This window comes from Tasmannia lanceolata, unplaced genomic scaffold (genome assembly GCF_043159265.1).
Source record: "Tasmannia lanceolata isolate RefF3 unplaced genomic scaffold, GAP_Taslan_0.1 ptg000012l, whole genome shotgun sequence".
NCBI classification, from domain to species: domain Eukaryota; kingdom Viridiplantae; phylum Streptophyta; class Magnoliopsida; order Canellales; family Winteraceae; genus Tasmannia; species Tasmannia lanceolata.
The window spans coordinates 10,611,507-10,631,123 of NW_027518689.1; the positions used below are offsets into that span (position 1 = coordinate 10,611,507).

Here is a 19,617-nt window from a genome sequence, read left to right on the forward strand (position 1 = left end):
GTGCCATCGCCCCTGTTGACAACCCTTTCCCTGCAGTTTTGACGAGACCAAACACATTTTCTACTAATTTCATTTCACTTAGGTGCAAGTCGGGACGATTTTTTGGAATTCGGGTTGAACTTTTACCTTAAAATAGGCTCAGCTAGCACCCCATTGAAAGGATCAGATTGAATCTGGTTGTGGATAGAATCTGCTCGGGTTCTGGTTGATTCCAATTCATATTTTAGCAAAAGCTCAACCCTACCCGACCCAAGTTGCACCCCTAATTTCACCTATCCTTCCTCTCTCCCATTCCACTCCAATTCCCCTCTTGAGATACCATAGACGGAATAAGGGTGCTGGAAAGTTTTATCTTGGAATATATTTCTTGGAAAAATGTTGGGAGATGATATTTTCATTCGTCTGCGTAGGCATTCGCCCCCGTTATAATGTAAACAACGGGCAATTTTAACGGTTTTTGACGTCAAATCACGTTAACGGGGGCGAATGCGTACTGGGGGGGTGAAAATATCATCGCCCAAAAAGTTTTTCAATGTTTGACTAACTCATTTTCCCATTCGAAATATCTCCGAAAATCGGAAAATTTCTCCATTTAAAATTCTGTTCCGAGCTCACTTTTGCGGAAGAGGAGCAATTTATGACAAAATCTGCTATCAAGTAGCCTATATGGCTGCTCTCCACTGCAAAAGTGACCCGCAAGCGCATTTCCGCGAAAATTATTAGCAAATCCCTAGTTTAAAGAACTTGGGTATTCTTGCCGAATAAACTCCAGTCCACGGGTTTTTTGGTACTTCCGCTAAACATTTTTATCGTACTCTCGTATCAGGCCCTCAACCTCGTCTTCTTCCCCCTCTTCTCTTTATTAGAGATCTCTTTTCTCCCCAACGATCCCCGCTTGTATTTTTCGAGATTCAGAGGGGAATATTTTCAACGAAGAAGAAAACCCTAGATCTGTTCTTGGTAAGCAACACACCCTTTCTCCTTCTCTCAGACTTAACGACCGAAATTTGACTTGAAATCCTGGCCCTTGATTCTCTTTCTAAAAATTTTATTTTACTTCCACGCTATTTTTTTTTTCAAGGATGTATTTCTAGATCTGTGTGTGTTTTTCTTGTGATGATTTGCTTGTTTTTATCATTGAAATATAAATTGGGGAAATTCTGATTTTTCTTTTTCCAGGATTTTCATCCCTTATGTGATGCTTTCAAGGGGTGTATATATAACATGATCATTTGTTCTTTGGTTAAGAATGAGGCGCTATGTGTACATCGACGATAGCGATCAACAAGATCTGTATTGTGATAATCGCATATCGAATAGGAAATATACTATATTGAATTTTCTCCCAAAAAATCTATGGGAACAATTCAGGTGATGCTTTAACTTTTATTTATTGTTTCCTCAAATTATTGCTTACTTTTTATTCATTGTTTCTTTGTTTTGGGAAGTTGTGTTGTAGAATTTTGTTGATATAAGTATTCTTATGCAGAAGTATCATGCTTCCAAACTTCTACTTGTACAACTTAATTTATTATTATAATAATGTTGAGCCACACTCTATGATTTATGGACACAGACACGAGTATCGCGTATCGTGTCACGGAGTGTCAGACACGGCAAACCCCCACAATTTAGTAACGGGAACATGGCTAAAATAGAAAGTATATATAATCAAGATTTGTGGATACAGATTCGTGTGTCAAGTTCCGACACGGATACAAGTTGTCTGACATGGCAACATCTAAAAATCTAGAAATGGTGGCACATACATATAAAATTGTTGATTACTATCATAATTTGTAACAAAATAAATATGGTAACCATTAAAAAAACAATATAAATATGATATTCATTTAACAAATTAATAAATCTTAGAATTAATCAATTATAATCTAAACAGATATGAGATAATCAAATAATACGGCATTCATCAATTTAATCTAGTTCTATTCCGTATCCAAAATACCGTGAGAAAGGGAGGCCAATATGATACAATGAGTATGGTATTAGAATAAGAGTTTGTTTAGGGTTTTAGGTTTAGGGAAGGGGATATAACAACAAATATTAGTTAAAGAAGAGCTAAAAGAAGAGTTTATAATTAAAAAGAGAATTTATAATAAAAGAAGAGTTAATAATAAAAGAGGTATACTTACTCAATTGGGAAAAGGTAAGGAGGGAGGGAAAAGGACGAAACACTTACTCAATTGGGAAAAGGTCTGCAAAGCTAAGAAGAATGGGGGTCTCGGGATCGAAAAATTACGATTGCGGAACAAAGCTCTTTTGGGTAAATGGTTATGGCGTTTTGGGGTAGAGAAGGAAGCTCTTTGGCATATTTTGATTCGGGATAAGTATGGATGTGGATGGGGGGAGTGGGAGTGTTGTGGCCCCTCATCCGGGAAGGGTTCGGGTGCATGGCGCTCAATTCATACGGTGCGGCAAGAGTTTCGCTCTCATCTTCGATTCAAGGTGGGTGTTGGCAATCAGATCCGATTCTGGTTCGATTTATGGTCCGGTGATCGCGCTCTCAAAGATGTCTATCCGAATTTATTTCGCATAGCAGTTAATCAAGAAGCGAGTATTGCTGACTGCCTATTACGCGAGAATAGTTTTGGTAATTCCTTTTGGGATATTCGAATGCACAGGGAATTAAAGGATGCGGAAATTGCTGACTTTACAAGGCTTTTGTAGCATCTTTCCAAATCCTATTTATTCCCCAACAATCCTGATGAATGGATTTGAATGCGTAACAGTGAGGGTTTTTTTTTGGTGAGATCCTTTTTCAAAATGTTAAACGAAGATCGAGGATCTACCTCGAAGCGGGCAAGGGTGTGGAAGAATTCAGTTCCACCTCGAATTGCCGCTTTCGCTTGGACTGTTGGATATCGATGTATCAATACACGCCTCCATAGGAGAAGAACATCGACCATCTACTGCTTCATTGCCCGTATGTGCATAGTATCTGGATGTCAGTTGTTAAATCTTTTGGAATTTCTTGGGTATCTCAGTACCATATTTCGAAGACAATTATTAATTGGGGTCAGGGTTTTGCCAGATGTATGTGTCATACAATGTGGATGGTGGCTCCTTATGCCATTATTTGGCACATCTGGCAGGAACGAAATAACCGAATTTTCCTTGACAAGGCGAAGTCGTGGCAACATACAGTGTTGGAAATTAAAATGTCCATTATTGCATGGTCAAGGCCTAAAATGGGTGTGTCGTTCTCGGTAGGTACCATCCTGCGGAATTGGAGTATGGTGTCGCACGAGAGAAGGCCCTCTAGTCGTGTGACACCACAATGGTCACCGCCTCCTGAGGGTTGGTTTAAATTAAATTTCGATGGGAGCTCTTTGGAAAATCCGGGTCGGGCTGGACTCAGGGGTATTATTCGCAATGCGGAAGGTAGAACTGTGATGACATACTCGGGTTATGCCGGTTTTTGTGATGCAAATGAAGCGGAGGCTAAGGCATTATTATTTGGATTACAGTGGTATGAGAAAAATAATTTGGGACCATTAATTGTCGAGGGTGACTACTCATACGCCATTGCCTGGGCTTCCAGTTGATGTTGTGGCCCTTGGAGATTCTATCAGACACTAGATGCAATTCGTGATTTGATCAGGGTGATTCATCCTCGACTTAAACATATGAGGAGAGCTGCAAATGTAGTGGCAGATGCTTTGGCAAAGGCGGGCACGGCCTTGGAGGATGATAGGGTTATCATTTCTTATCCATGGATTCTGTATCTTAATCCTGTTGTTGTGGGACAATAATTGCTGTATTTTTGGTTACTTTAGTACTCTCTGGGGGTACTTTGTGGGGACAACTTGTCCCCTTTGTACTGTGGCTCTATTTCTAAATTCTAATAAAATTTGTTGTTAACTATAAAAAAATAAAAAATAAAAGAGGTATACACAATATTTAATAAAAAAACAGAATGTCACACTTGCAATGACACAAAAATGTGCCCAAAGGAGTACATTTAAAAGAGTTATACACAAAAACATCAAGTCTAACACTTCTAGCAGCACATTTTAAAGTGTATGAAGGCGTGTGGACATGTGTGGACACTCGTCACGACACATGTGTCAGCAATAAACTCAAAGTGTCGGTTAAATCGCCACATCGCCCTTGATTTTAATTGTGCTCGAGTCACTCCCATTTGTTCCTTACAAATCAGAAATGCAGGCTTATCCATTAAATGGGTGATATGTGCATGGGGAGATGTGGAGCTCCAACCCTCACACAAGTCAAATAGCGGGGAGAGGTGGGGCTTCAACCACTCCAACCGTCGTCACATGGATCATATAATGGGTCTCCTGCTAAGTTGTCACATGTAGTACCCTTGTTATTTCATTATCTTTTGTTGAGTCAGTCCAAGATGTTGTCTTAGAATGTTGTCCATGTTTGATGATGTTGTAGAAAATGAAAGTGGTTTGTTAATTTGGAGTCATGTATTTCAGTAGTAGTCTATCAATATCTTTCAAAAAAAGGTAGTAGTCTACAAATAGTAGTCTACAAATAGTAGTCTACAAATGGAATGACAGGCAAGTTTTTATCAATTGGTAAGGCTTTGGAGGTTTAGCTTCCCTCGAAGTAAGGACATGTCCATAAGGAAGGAGAGATTGAAGAGGATGTTAACCATAGAATAAGAGCAGGTTGGTTGAAGTGGAAGCATGCTTTAGGAGTTCTGTGCAGCCATAAAATACCTACCAAGTTGAAGGCAAAGTTTTATAAGACAGCTGTGAGGCCAGCTGTACGGCTCAGAATGTTGGGCCACCAAGAAGCAGCATGTGCACAAGATGAGTGTAGCAGAGATGCGAATGCTTAGATGTATGTGCGGTCATACAAGGTTAGATAGAATTAAAAATGAAAAATTCGTAAAAAGGTGGGGGTGGCACCAATTGGGGAGAAGATGAGAGAGCACCGCTTAAGATGGTTTGGGCATATCCAACGTAGGCCTTTGGATGCTCCAGTGAGAAGAAGTGAATCGTGCGAAGTTCATGGAGTAAAAAGAGGTAGGGGCAGACCAAAAACAACTTGGGTAGAAACAGTGAAGAAAGACTTGATGGCTAGGAACATAACAGAGAACACGACCTTGGATAGGAGAGAATGGAAGAAAATGATCCATGTAGATGAACCCAACTAGTGGTAGGATTAGACTTAGTCAATTTGAGCCGGGTAGATTCTTTCACCTTCTTCATGAAGATTTTCTAGAGGATTCATTAGCCGACCCCAACTAGGTTGGAACAAAGGCTTAGTTGAGTCGAGCTTCCCTCGAAGTAAGTTACCTCTTATCAAAATTGGTCGAAGAAGAATCACACATCAAGTTTGGTATCAGAGCCCTTCGATTTGGAATGGCTGATGGTGCGAGGTTATCCAAGTTGGATGAGGCTGTGGCCTAGCTGTAGGAGACGTTAGTATAGTAGGGTCAACAAGTCTCTAACATCCAGGAGATGGTTGCAAGGCAGAATCAATTGTTTGCTGATCTTATCCACATTATCTCAACAATATATGCCAAGTACGATTAGTTGTCTCGTAAGGTGCCACCAGATAGGGGTGAATTTTCGGCCCATCATCCCATCAACACTTTTGGTGATACTCCTTCCAAAACTTCGAATGGGGACCATACAGACTTGTGCCATGCGTCTCGATATTCCTAGGTTCGATGGGTCAAACCTGTTGGGTGGATTTGCAAGGGGAACAAGTTTTTTGTGTGCCACCAAGTTCTTGATGATCAATGGGTGCAGATCTCTTTGTGTCACCTTGAAGACAAGGCGTTACAATGGTACCAATGAATGAGAAAATTGGCATGGGATGATTTCAAGCAGGCCTTGAAAATGTGCTTTGGGCCCATGACTTATGAGGATCCAACTGGGTCTCTAATTAAGCTCGCTCGAGTCACCCTGTGAAGAATTACTGGTCTCAATTTAAAGCGTTAGCAAGCTGAACAATGGGGCTCAATGATAGTGTTGCAAATTATCTCATTCACAGAGTTGCAAATTGCTGGGCTGATAAGTTTTGGGTTACATAGTGAAGTCGTGACGTAAGATTATATGAGGATTTTATGATGCAGGAGTAGTTGTAGCACTTACGTAGAAGAACTAGCCTTCTTTCTCTTTTTATCTTTTCATAAAGAGGTGCAAAATGAGGTAGGGAAGCTAAACTTGGTGTGTGGTTCTTTTTTGACCAATTTTGACAAGAGATAACTTGAAAAAAAGAGATTTTTGATTTTTTTTTTTTGAATGGTAAAAAATGATTTTTGATAAGCTAAACTTGTAGGGAAAAACAAAGCCTTGGCCATTGAACTAGGGCCAAATGTCTTAAGACATTCTCATAAGATGCATACTTTAGTAATTTATGCAATAAAAAGAATCAATACTTAAGGCCTAGTGATTAAAGGATAGATGCACTCAACTCAACTCAACTCAACTAAGCCTTTGTCCCAAACTAGTTGGGGTCGGCTAATGAATACTTTAGAAAATTTTCATGAAGAAGGTGAAAGAATCTACCCGGCTCAAATTGACTAAGTCTAATCCTAACACTAGTTGGGTACATCTACATGGATCATTTTCTTCCATTCTCTCCTATCCAAGGTCATGTTCTCTGCTATCTTCCTAGCCATCAAGTCTTTCCTCACTGTTTCTACGCAGGTTGTTTTCAGTCTGCCCCTACGTCTTTTTACTCGCTCAACTACGAAATGAATCCTTGCCGCTCTTCTATTAAATGATTCCTATAGAAAGGATAGATGCACTAATGGACATATTTACTAAAATCTCCTTAAAAAAAACTATCCTCAAACTAGAGAGTAGAAATTAGTGGCCCACAGTTTGCGCAAGAGGTACTTGTGATGATTCAATGAGAGCACCATAGTGAATGTTGAGAGCTGGGGAGAAGAAGAGAATGGGAGAAAGTGAGTTGGAGAAGAGCTCCCCCTCACTTATGCATTTATATAAAGAGGAAAAGTACAAAGACCAAAGTGCCCTTAGGCACATATACACTTCTAACACTCCCCCTCAAGCTGGAATGTAGATATCATACATTCCTAGCTTGTTACAAATATCATTTATCTTGGCTTTACTCAAGGGAAGGGAAGAGGCGGCGGGGAAAAATGGGTTTGGGCGGGGGTCTGGGTTGAGGCGGGGGTCCGATGGGAGCTGGGGGTGAGGTGGGGTTCCGGCTGGGGCTAGGAGGTGGAGGGTGTGGGGTGAGGGGTGAGGTTGGGACAATAGGCGGGGATAGGGAGAGGCTGGGGTGTGAGGGGCGAGGCTGATGGAGATGGGGATGAGGGCTGGTGGCTGTGGGGGAAAGAAAGGAAAAAAAGGAAGATGAAGATGGGTTAGGGTTAGGATAGGGAAGAAGAAGAAGGAGTATGAGGATGGGTGTTGTCATTGGTGTTCCCTAGGGCACCACCACCATAGGGCTAATGGGCTATATCATGCTGAGAGTTGAAGAGAAGAAGAGAATGAGAGAAAATTAGTGAGTTGGAGAAGAGCTCCCCCTCACTTATGCATTTATATAAAGAGGAAAAAGTACAAAGACGAAAGTGCCCATAGGCACATATACACTTCTAACAGAGAAAATGTTTTCTACTTCTTGGGAGGTGCAAGAATCAAGATGGGGCAGTTGAACCTCTGTTTGGTCTCCTCATGATCTCTAGGTTCAAGGTTATGTGCTTGGCACTTCTGTTACCATGGATGAGATCAACATGAGTTGGAACATTTCTTTTATTTCCTAATGAAGTGCATTTTGAGCCAAACAATGTCAAAAAGTTGTTAATGCCGTTGAGCCCCATAGCAATTTCAAATTTCAAATCTTCAAATCTTCGGGGCGGTGCGCCCGTGAAAGCCGTTTTGGCTCGCCCCGAAAATCCGTCTGTGTGTCCCATGATACCTAAGCCTATAAAATCTACCCCTAGGCGGAAAATAGATTACTCGGACACGATTACCAAGTCAGCTGGCCTGCCCCTAAGAGTCAGAAAAAGGTTTGACTATTGAGCCACTGGCTGTGTTTATGACGGTTCAAAGCCGGTGGCCAATTGGCCTCGATCTCAACAAAGTTTATTGTGAAAATCTCTAGAGAACACTTTGGCCTTGAAACCAGGATCAAGGAAGATAAACAATAGATTATTCAAGATCCTAAAATCCTTCTCGAAATTGGGTAGGATAGGTCCCATCAATAGCTAACTTCGTAAATTTGGGCCCTGAATGGATTCCCCTAGTCATATCTAAACCCTGGACTCGGATAGGGGGTTTGAGCCTGGATTGGATATATTTCTTGCTTAGTTATTTTGGGAAAAAAGCGGGAGGGCAAGGGAATGTTAAATCTCTGTTCGATGCAACTGCCTTGAAAACCCACCTTGGGAAGGTAAGCAGGTTCCCTTGGATGGGATGGCTTGCTTAAAAGTAATGTTTAGCAATAATTGCAAAAGTTCTTCGGGACACCTGGGTTCAGGACAGGATCCTTATGGTGGTGACATAATTTATACCATATCTGATTAGAATTTTGTAAAAGTTTTATGGGCATCCATTATATCCAAGCAAGTAAAGATGGACGATCAAGGCCCCTTGCAACAGGGAATCATCTTCATGTCTAGGGGGCCGAAAGAGGAAATTGTTCATGGAGATCATGGTGCTGAAACAATTCTTCACAAGTTGAGAAGAATGACTTGTGATGAAGAGATAGCCTCCACCAGCGCCTTTCACGATATCTCTGGAGATTTGCTAGAAGATAGGAGCCGGCGGAGGAGACTATGGGATGTTTCGAGGGAGGTGCCTATCTCTTATCTGGAGGGAGAAATTGAGACTCGATCATCCCCTGGCTTTTTGGAAAGTAACCCGGAAGCGGTTGGCTTGGGTTTGCCGATTTCCCTCTGCCAAAGTTTTCTGGACGAGCTCGGGAAGTGCTTCTATTAGTTGATTTCGGTGGGGTTGGAATGGCTTTGTGATGAATTCCTGTTTTTTTGGGGACGTTGGTGGAGGAAGACGATGGATAAAGGGTGGCAAGATTGTAAGACAGGGTGTTTATTTTGGTACAGTCGGGGTAAACTTCTTTTTGTAAGTACTGACAGCATTGTATTTGATATGTTTCTCTTTTGCCTATCTGGCTCAGGGTATGCCCTGGCCTGTTTTTTTGATGCTATGTATTGCCAGGAGTCCCTGGTCCCCATTGTAATTCTTATAGTATCAATGAAAATATGTTATCTTTAAAAAAAAAAGTTGTTAATGCCATAGAGTAAATGCATTGGCAGTTAGTCACTATTTTAAGTTTGCCAACAAATTGTGTGGCTAAGTTTATAATGCCATAAAAAAGTGCTTTTTTTTTTCAAGGGGAAAATTTTTCAATTTTAAGTTTGCCAACAAATTATGTTGGCAAACTATTAAGGTTGCCAACAAATTGTGTGGCTAAGTTTATAATGCCATAAAAAATGTTTTTTTTCAAGGGGAAAATTTCTCCATAAAAAAGTCTTCTTTGACGAAGACTAGATTTTTGAAGTAGATATAGTCAGATTTAAAGTACGATACTGTCATTACGGTCATTGAAGTGGATCCAACATAGAATAGCTTTCCCCTCAAATGTTGTCTAGCAATCATTTAGCAGAGGATCATATCTTGAATACAAGTAAATAATGACTTAAAATTTTGTCTAGTAACTTGATAATAGGAGATTAAGTTCTTTTTAAGGTCATGCACTAGCTGTAAATTCCGGCTTCTTCTACTGGCCACTACACCATCCATGACCTCACCTATGAATGATTAGTGCTAATTATTAGAAAACAATATTGTTGTAATTGCTAACCCAGCTTATTTTAGAGTCTCGTGCTCGGTGGGGTGGGGGGTGAGTGATTCTTCCTAGAGGTAGATTTGATGAATTCTAAATTTTTGGTGATGAAGGGGTGGATAATGGTTAGGATGCGATAATGTTGTCAAATGATGGTGAGGTGATTATTGAAATGGGAAATGCGTCAAAGCATGAGGTTAAGTTCGACTATCCTGCTTTTGATGGTTGCGATTGATGTTGTTGGTTAGTTATTGAGTAATATTCTATAGAAGCAGCTTGAATGAGAGTCTAGAGCTTAAATACCATGAAGAAACTAGACTGGCATTCTCTGAGATTCGCAATGAACCTAAATAAAGGCTTGATACAATAAGATCATGGAAAAATGGGAAATGCTCTTACAAGATACATGATGTACACACCAAACAGCCTTAAGAATTAAGGTCTAACTGAATGACAAGAGCAATATACTGATATACATATTTAAACAACGTTCTTATACAATGTGTGCATCCACAAGAAGCTGAACCGTTTTCACCATATTCTTGTTTTCTCATACAACTACATGACCCTATCCACTTCCCTATCCTGGGGGTGTACCATCTATTTTCCCTTATTCATATCTTTGCAACACAAATCGAATTGAATCTTTGATTGATTTTCTAATTTATTTCTAGGTTTCGTGTAGGAACTAAGGTATTTGATCATCCACTGTTTGAGTAACTTGCGTTAATTCATCTATTTTCGTGTTTGTAGAATATTACAATGTTTTGTACTTACTGTTCATTTCATGAGATTTTTTTGCAAATTAAGTGTACATTTTTAATTTTAATTCTAAAACTTTTGCAACTTCTATTTCACCAGAATTTTCTAGAGTATTTCACCCTTCAATTGTTGTTGTATTCTATATGTTGATGCATACCATTCTTCCACGATTCTTTATACTGTTCTAATAAATTCTTCTTAATATGTTTGTTTTTGCTTCCAGTCGGTTCATGAATCAATACTTTTTGCTGATTGCGTGCCTCCAACTATGGTCACTTATCACTCCTGTAAATCCTGCAAGTACATGGGGTCCACTTATTTTTATATTTGCAGTCTCGGCTACAAAAGAGGCATGGGATGACTATAATAGATACCTCTCTGACAAGCAAGCAAATGAGAAAGAAGTATGGGTTGTAAAACAAGGGACAAAAAAGCAGGTATGGTGAAAAACAATTAACTGTTCTTGTTTTATTATATCAATGGAAAACCAAAATCTAAAGTCATGGGATGGTGTCATGGGCAACCATCCGATCAAATTGGTTCACTCAGTGGATTCTCATTGCACTTGTACAATGGCTACTGCTATGTGTAACATTTTGAATTGAAGCCATGTTTAAAATCATAAATGGTTAATATAGAATATGCTCATAATTACTGTATTCTTGTTTATATCATTAGTAGACAATATCTGAATTCTTTTGCCTATTTAAATGGTCCATCTACTCCCTTAAAAAAGATGGAATTTGATGAACCTGTATCATTGGTAGAAAATTTGTTGCATATTCAACTAGAAAGACAATCACCATCCAAATTAACATGAATGGGCATAATCCCATATACACATTGTGTAGGGATCATTGACCTGACGGGCCACCATTGATAAGGGACCATCCTTCACAAGAACTAAGATTTCTAGTGAATGGGGCATACTTATTTTCACAGGGCTTTGTAGGGAGTTTCCAATAGAAGGGTTATTTTATCAAGTGGAGGTCATTAAGTTAGGGTTTTGGGATTTTCTAGAATACATTTGCTTATCTATATAGACCCACCCCTTTTAAACTTGTTATGAATTTAATAAGAGAGCTTTTGCTTGCAAATAACTTTTCTTCTCTTCTTGATCTTGAAAAGATTTCTTGATCGCCCGTGGGTGTGAGTCCTATGGTCCAGAGGTGTGAGGCCCCAGGATTACTTTTCTATTCTTTTTCATCTTCTCAAGTTAATTCCTTGACCTTCCATTCTTGTTCGAAAATTAAGGGTTTCACTAAGATCATTGGGAGGATCAATCTAGATGGATCCAATCTCTAGTCTCTTAGCTGGATTGACTCACTCTCAACCATCAGATTTATAAATTAGGTTGATCACAAGATCGAACAGTTGGATTGCATTGATTTCAATCTGTCTTGACGAGATTAATCCTATTTGTTAATTTCAAGATAGATTGGATCTGATCTCAAATTTGACTGCCGAATTGACTCAATCTCAACCATTAGATTTATAAATTAGGTTGATCACAAGATCAACACTCGTATTGGATTCATTTCAATCTGTTCTGACGAGATTAAACCTATTTGTTAATTTCGAGACAGTAGGTTCAGATCTGATATTTTTTTTTGCAACCCAAAATCATTAGGGTTAGAGAAAGCTGTACCACCATTTAGCCAATAGGGCCAAATTTTGGTTTTTGATGCACTTAATCCCCCAAGCCCCATTTCTTTTGGGAAGTCAAACTTGATTCCATTTGACCAAGTCTTCTTACCTTTTTTTCCAGGAATATTGGAAAGTTGTCAACAATGATATACTGTTGGTTATGAAGGAATTCTTTTACTTCCGTAGCACTATTACGGTCTTCAATGCCCCTTCATAGCATTGAAATCGAAAGCAAGGAATTATAAAGATGTTAGGGAGTTGAGGTTGATGAGTCTTATTGGTGGGATCTACAAAATCAGATCTAAATTCCTCTTTGTTGTACTTAAAAAAGTTATGCCTTGTTTGGTTGCCTCGGAGAATGGCTTTTTTGCTGGTAGACAAACCCTTGATGGCAGTGTTGTGGCCAATGAGGTTACTCACTCCATTGTAAATTCTGGTTTTAATATAAGGCTCCTTAAACTTGATTTGGAAAAAGCATATGATAGATTTGGGCCACCTTTGTTTATATGGACTTCACTATTTGGTGCTAAATGGAGAAAATGGATATAATGGTGTACATTTGCCTTTCATTTTTCCATTACATATAATGGAGGACAATTTGTCCATTCTAATGCATCTAAGGTCTCAGCTAGAGTCTCTCTCTCTCTCTCTCTCTCTCTCTCTCTCTCTCTCTCTCTCTCTCTCTCTCTCCGGCAACTGAGAATACTAGATACATTCCTTTTAAAGCCGCATATTGTGGATTTCTTAGTGGTCTTGTGACCGCACTGGTGGCTCAACTATCTCTCATCTGTAGTATGTATTCGATGACTCAAGCATCCCAATTTAACATTCTAATATTCTTTGCTGGGGGATTCACCTTCCAAAAAATTAATAAACAAGTCTTTTGTTTGCACAATCAGTGTAGACGTATTTGTGGTCGTATCCAGCCTTTCTATTTTGTATTTCACTACTACAGCTATCTACGAAGTATCTTGGGTTTCCTCACTGTAGATTGAATCCCCACCACTCGTATCTTGTAGTGGAAAAGGATCAAGGTTTTAAATCTCGGTTTCGGTTTCGGTCTCGGTCATCAGCGAAATCGAAACGTTTAGGTTTCGGTATGAAATTTCGGACGAAATCTTGTAAAATCAAAGAAGCGAAATTTCCGAAATGTTTCGGCCGAAATTTTGTACTTTTCCGAAACTCTCTCCATTTCGTTTCGTTTTTTGCCGAAACTGAAATATTTCGGCCGAAATTTAAAACCATGGAAAGGATCAAGTAGAGATTGGAAATTGGAGGGGAAGATATCTATCCCTTCTGGGCAGGATCACCCTCTTGAACTGTTCTCTCTCTAATATCCTTGCTTTCTATACATTTATGGAATCCCACCTCCCGTGGTTGAGAAAATTGAGTGAATCCAACGGAACTTTCTTTGTAATGATGCTCCTCTCTTTAGGAAGATTCATATGATAAATTGGAAGCTGGTTTAACTTTAAAAAGATTGTGAGTTCGGCATTAAAAAAAAATAAATTTCAATATGTGGTCTTGCTAGCTAAATGGTGGTGGAGGCTATTAAATGATAAGTTGTGGACCAAGGTCATCTTCTCCAAGTATCATATATGTGATAGATGCTTGTGGCTAGGAGAATGGTTATCAGATGCCTCTCTTACTTGGGATTCTTGGAAATAGGAGTTCATGATCGTTATGGCTAATATCATCCATGGTGTTGGTAACATTACAAATACCCTTTTATGGCTTGATAATTGGGGTGGAGAGACTCCATTTGCCTTAGCATATCCCAACCTATTGGCTATAATTTTTAACCCTAGAGCCTCAATAGCAGATTATTTGGACCACATGGATTCTAACACCACAACGACACCTTTATTTAGAGGGCATGTTTCTTAGAGTTTCTTTCCCTTTCTGTAAAGGGCTCATTACTTTCCTTCCATGGACTACTCTGATGAGCTAATTTGGTCTTTGGAGCAGGGTGGGTTGTTTTCGATTAAATCTTATTATTCTCTAATCATGCATAATTCCATGGACTACTCTGCTGAGCTAATTTGGTCTTTGGAGCAAGGTTGGTTGTTTTCGATTAAATCTTATTACTCTCTAATTGTGCATAATCAGTTTGTTTTAGATTTCCAAACATTTGGAACTACCTAACTTCTCCTAGAGCGATTGTGTTATTGTCGTGTGTTAATAGTACTATTCAAAAGGAAAATCCATGACCTGCTGCATTGTGTCTTTTGTGGATCTTAAAGGGAACCCTCGAACCACATTTTCATACATTGCCCTTGGGTGGCTTCAATTTGGAGCTATTTTTTGGTTATTATAGATGCCGAGTGCGTCCCAAGCCAGGATAAAGGAGGAGGGTTGGCGTCAGGTTGGCAGTCAGCCGTAAACTTTGCCACTCTTCTATGAAATGAATCCTATAGAAAATCCACCTTCTTCATGAAATTTTTCTAAAGGATTCATTTAGCCGACCCCAACTAGTTTGGGACAAAGGCTTTTTTGAGTTGAGTTGATTATAGATGCCGAGTGATTTCAGGAGCAGTTGTCAGGAATGTAGAATTGGGCGGGGGAAGTTATTATTGAGAAGGGTTGGTTGACTTTTCTTGAATCCTATGCATGCCATGTCACAACAAGGGAGCAGGATGATCTTATGGGATCGATAAGTAGTAGAGTAGTACCCTTCAAAAACAAAAAAAAGTAGTAAAGTGGCTGTGAAGACTTGCAACATTGTCTGGGACGACGTTCCATGGGAGCATGGTCAAAGGACTTCATCTCCCATACTAATTCAACCTTTTGCGGTGGTCTGGGGCTGTAATAGAAGATTGGGGGAGCAGGGAGAGGCTTCCGACATGGAAGAAGGGGAGGGAGTTTTGAGATGACTATTATGAAACATGAGTTATTTTCCATTGCTGTCCTTTGATGGAAAGGAGGAAGTGAGCGTTTTTACGCATTACCTGAGAGAATAGGAAAGGAGGACTCAAGGATTTATGCTGTTCCAAAATCTAAGGCAGAAGCTTGTCAATGTGGGGAACTTGCCAAGTTGTTATCTTTAGTAAATTATAATGGAAGAAATTCTGTTGCTGGCCGTTTGAAAGGTAAAAGTATCGGAAGGTAGAAGTAGGTCTGTGAAGAGAGTTGGGGGAAATAAGAAGCTCGTTGTTATTAATGGAAGCACTTAGTTGGAAAGTAAGGGGCCTAGACCAAAGTTACCGGGATCGCCCTCCCACCCTCCAACCCGCGATCCTGGGTCGCCGATCCGAAACGTGGGTCGTTTGCAACCTGGATCACCAAAAATGGTGACCCGAGCGACCCGCGCGAAAGGGAGAGATGCATAGAGAGAGGGAACACTTCGGTGGACTAGGAAAAGAGAGTTGTACAATAGTTTATTAGTTTGTTCATATTTTTATATTCTTATTTCAGAACCGGGTAGTTATTTTCTGTTTGCTTTCATTTAAAATCGAGAATGCAATATATGTTGGTACTTAATCTAGTGATATTTGAAGATCTTCAAATTTTATATATTATGGATTGGATTGGAACTGTAATTTGCATTTTGAATATATATGAATAGCATACATGAGGTTTTTGGTTTTGTTTATTAATTGTATGTAGTATGGACTATAGAATGATTTTTCTGTAAAAATATATGAAATTATTAAAAATATATGAAATTATATATAGTACCAGAGCGACCTAGATTTGCACTCCAAATCGACCTGCGAGCTAAAATAGCCAACCGGCTTAGCCTACCCTCATCGTACCGCATACCGGGCTACCATCGTACCCCGTACTCGTTCCCGTACCGCGTACCGGAACGAACTGTGTTCCAGGTAACCTTGGCCTAGACAACTTATAAAAACGAGCCCTAGTTGAGCAAAGGCCAATAGTTTTTGCACTGCACTAGATGGGGAGAGATACTATTGAGTATACAGAATTACAATCTTTGGGGTGTGGAAATGGATGCAGGACATTTCTTGGGGCAATTGGAGCTTTGGTGGGATCCTTCTAGTTTAGAACTTGATGCATGACCAATAAGAATAAAACTAGATATTGTAACTCTGATACTAATTGATGCGAGACGTTCTTTGGAAGGGCTAGGTAAGGTTTTTGGAAGTAAACTAGATGAAATCCAAGTCAAGGGTTTCAATAGGAAAGCAATTGAATTCTCAGATTTGGAAAACATGATAAAACCTATGATTTGGCCGACACTTCGAATTTATTGCCGATTCACTTGTCCTGCTGTGTCTGACACGACACACGTGTCCACACGTGTCGACCCTCCTTTGGACACTTTTACTTGTATTGCTGGAAGTGTTAGAACTTAGACTTAATGTGGGTGTGTGGACATGTTTTTGTACCGTGCCAAGTGTGACATTCTGTTATTTTATTGAATATTATGCTTACCTCATTCAAACAATTCGTATCCATGTCAAAACTGGACACACGAATCCATATCCACAAATCATGATTAAATATACTTTCTATTTTAGCCGTGTACCCGTTTCTAAAGTTTGGGGGTCTGCCGTGTCCGACACTCCATGTCCGTGTCGACACACGACACTCGTGTTCGTGTGCACAAATCATTGGATAAAACTAACAAATTGGCCGAGGGGATCATAGAAGATCCGACCATTGGATCTCTTCAAAGTTTGGATATGTGATTGCCATTCAAAAAAGGTTTGGATATGTGATAGAGAACCTTTATTGAAAGACAATATCAAAATTTGTAACCGTTTGGATCGTGGGAAGATCAAATTTGGGTGCTTAAATTCTACAGGTTTTATTTGCTATGTTCTGTAAGTTTTTATTTGACTCAGGAACTGATCCAACCGTAGGCCTAGATCCGGCCGTTAGATCAGGCCAAGAATTTATCATATGTTGAGCACACTAAACTTATATCTATATCCATTCATTAAATCTTGATTTAAGTAATGTCAAATGGGACCGGATGCCTTGTAGAATCAGTCGGTGCAGTAAATTGTAATCAAAGAGAAAGCTTGAACTGTAGATGCAATATCTTGAGATGGAGAACGGGGGATGTGAGTTGAGGATGCGACTTACGACTTACTAGACCCAAGGCCTCACACCAAGGGGTTCCTAGGGCATCACACCGTTCGATGATCAGGGCATCACTATAGATCTAAGGATATCACATCCATGGCTGCAGAGCAAGAAAAATATTTTTAGTGAGTTCATTATAATAATATATAAATGAGGCAAAGACCCTACATGTAATCCCTTGGACTAAGACCAACTAAGACTCTTGATAACTTTAACATGCACTTATTTACTTGAGACTTTGACGCTTTATTTAACTAAACACATAAAATAAAAATTATAAATACAACCATTCAAAAAAATAAATAAATCTAAATACACTCCATATAGCATAGGACTCTAATAAGAATAAAAACACTTACTACTTCCATGATAATTGACAAGCCTAACTTTTATGGTAAATTCACTTAAGTGAATTAATTGATTTCTTTACAAATAGATTAAAGTACCCCCATGACTTAAAATGACTCAAATAACACTCTAAGACTAAATAAAAGATTCTTTTAAACCTCTCGATGGGCGCCATCAGAGTAGAGCTCCAAAGCAAGCGATCAAATAAAAAGAAGAAAGATACTGAGATGGGCAACTGATGGAACAATTTATAAAGTATAATTAACTAAAGTAAGATCATATGATTTATGTTACCATTCAAAAAAGAAGCACATGATTTATACATGATTTTTTGAAAAAAAAAAAGCTGTTTGATAACATTAGTACATTATGGATATTGAACATAAGTGGAAAATTAAAACAAGGTCTGCAAGGTCCATATATATGTACATATCTACATATATGTATTATAGATTCTCATGAGAGCATCTAGGTGATTTCATAAATCGCATTTCCTGACCCTGCTTTTTGAGGAGGGAAGAGCCACCAATGGAATGAATCAAATGAATAACTTAAAGCTAGTTATGAAGTGGCTCTTCTCTCCTGAAAAAGGGTGGCTGTGAAATGCGATTTGCAAACCTTGAGTTCCCCACCAATCCACTAAGCGAAAATATCCTACAGGGTCAAAGACATATATGACCCAGGCCCCAAAGGAAAGTCCCTTTCGCTCTAAGGATGCCGGCCTGTATTTTCATGGCTGAATCTTAAGAATCATCACATAATTCTTCTTATCTAAAAGTATCTTCCTCTCAGTTTCGGTTCTTCTTAGTTGGGTTGGCTGCAACCTTCTAAAGGGGACCGACCCTTGTTTCCAACTTTGAACTCTGATCAGGTTGAGCTTTGATCTGATAGCTCTGCTTCGGGCTTCATCCGATTGGCAGTATATTTTCCTTAACATCGATCTCTCACTCCGCTACTAAAGCTGCTAATCTTAATAGGCCGAAGGCCAGGAAGTTGTTTTACGTCGCATCTTCTTCGGAAACCTTCTGAAGATATGAACGTTGTCCATTGATGCTCTACGCTCAGATGCGCCAAAGTCTTATACGATGATCCCTTTCCACGCCTGAGGACTGATGCTAATGAGTCAGGTAGCCACAACCAAGGGAGCGTTATTAGCTCCGGATCCACCCCAAAATGAGTTGGCGCCCGCCAAGCAAGCAGGAGGAGCAGTTGGGCGAATAGCCAGAATGATTAAGCAACCTTATCATGTTTGTAAGGGATGAAAGAGAATGATTAAGCAATTGAGCAGTTGGATGAAAGAGAATGAATCATTAGCCATAGTTAGACGAATAGCCGGAATGATTAAGCAACTTTATCATGTATGTTAGGGACACCTGTGTTTGTCCTTCTCGATTTCGTGCTTCCCTTCGAGGTGCACACCCAATACCTTTCTGTCTGCCTGTCAGACTCCAAGCAATGGTGCTGCGCCAGATGCAGAGGGATTTTCATGCTTTCAAGTTCGCCTAGACTCTCTCTCTCTCTCTCTCTCCCTGTATACACACACACACACACACACACATATACTAGTATTCTAGGTCCATGCTATGTATGGGTGTAAAACGATGGGTCCCACACCATCAAAACATGAGGTTTAAAATGGTGGACCCCACCCCAATGCATAAGGTTGGGTAGAGATGGTGGGCCCCACCTCATCTACATTAGGGGTAAAGTGGCGGGCCCCACCTCATCTACATTAGGGGTAAAATGGCGGACCCGCCATATGCATAGGTTTGGCTAGAGATGGTGGGTCCCACCCCCCATCAAAGGTTGAGGTGTAAAATGGTAGGCCCCATCCCATCAATAACTTGAAGTGTAAAATGGTAGGCCGCACCTTATGCATGGGTTCCAGTGGTGGGCCCTCTACAACAAAACATGAGGTATGAAGGGACCCAACCATGCTAGGCATATTTATAAAATGTTGGGCCCCGCCCCATCATAGCATGAGGTGTGAAATAGTGGGCCCCACCATATGCATGGGTTTGGTTA

General features: G+C 39.8%; 1 protein-coding gene across 1 annotated transcript in view; it reads left to right on the top strand.

The window, feature by feature from the left end:
- The first annotated feature begins 661 nt into the window (after positions 1-661).
- LOC143887615 (phospholipid-transporting ATPase 2-like) overlaps positions 662-19,617 on the top strand; it is a 158,117-nt gene continuing 139,161 nt past the window's right edge. Inside the window, exons 1-3 of the mRNA XM_077391717.1 lie at positions 662-960; positions 1,180-1,371; positions 10,766-10,979. Of these exons, the coding sequence (XP_077247832.1) occupies positions 1,250-1,371; positions 10,766-10,979 (336 nt within the window). The 5' untranslated portion in view covers positions 662-960; positions 1,180-1,249. The remainder of the gene's footprint in view (positions 961-1,179; positions 1,372-10,765; positions 10,980-19,617) is intronic.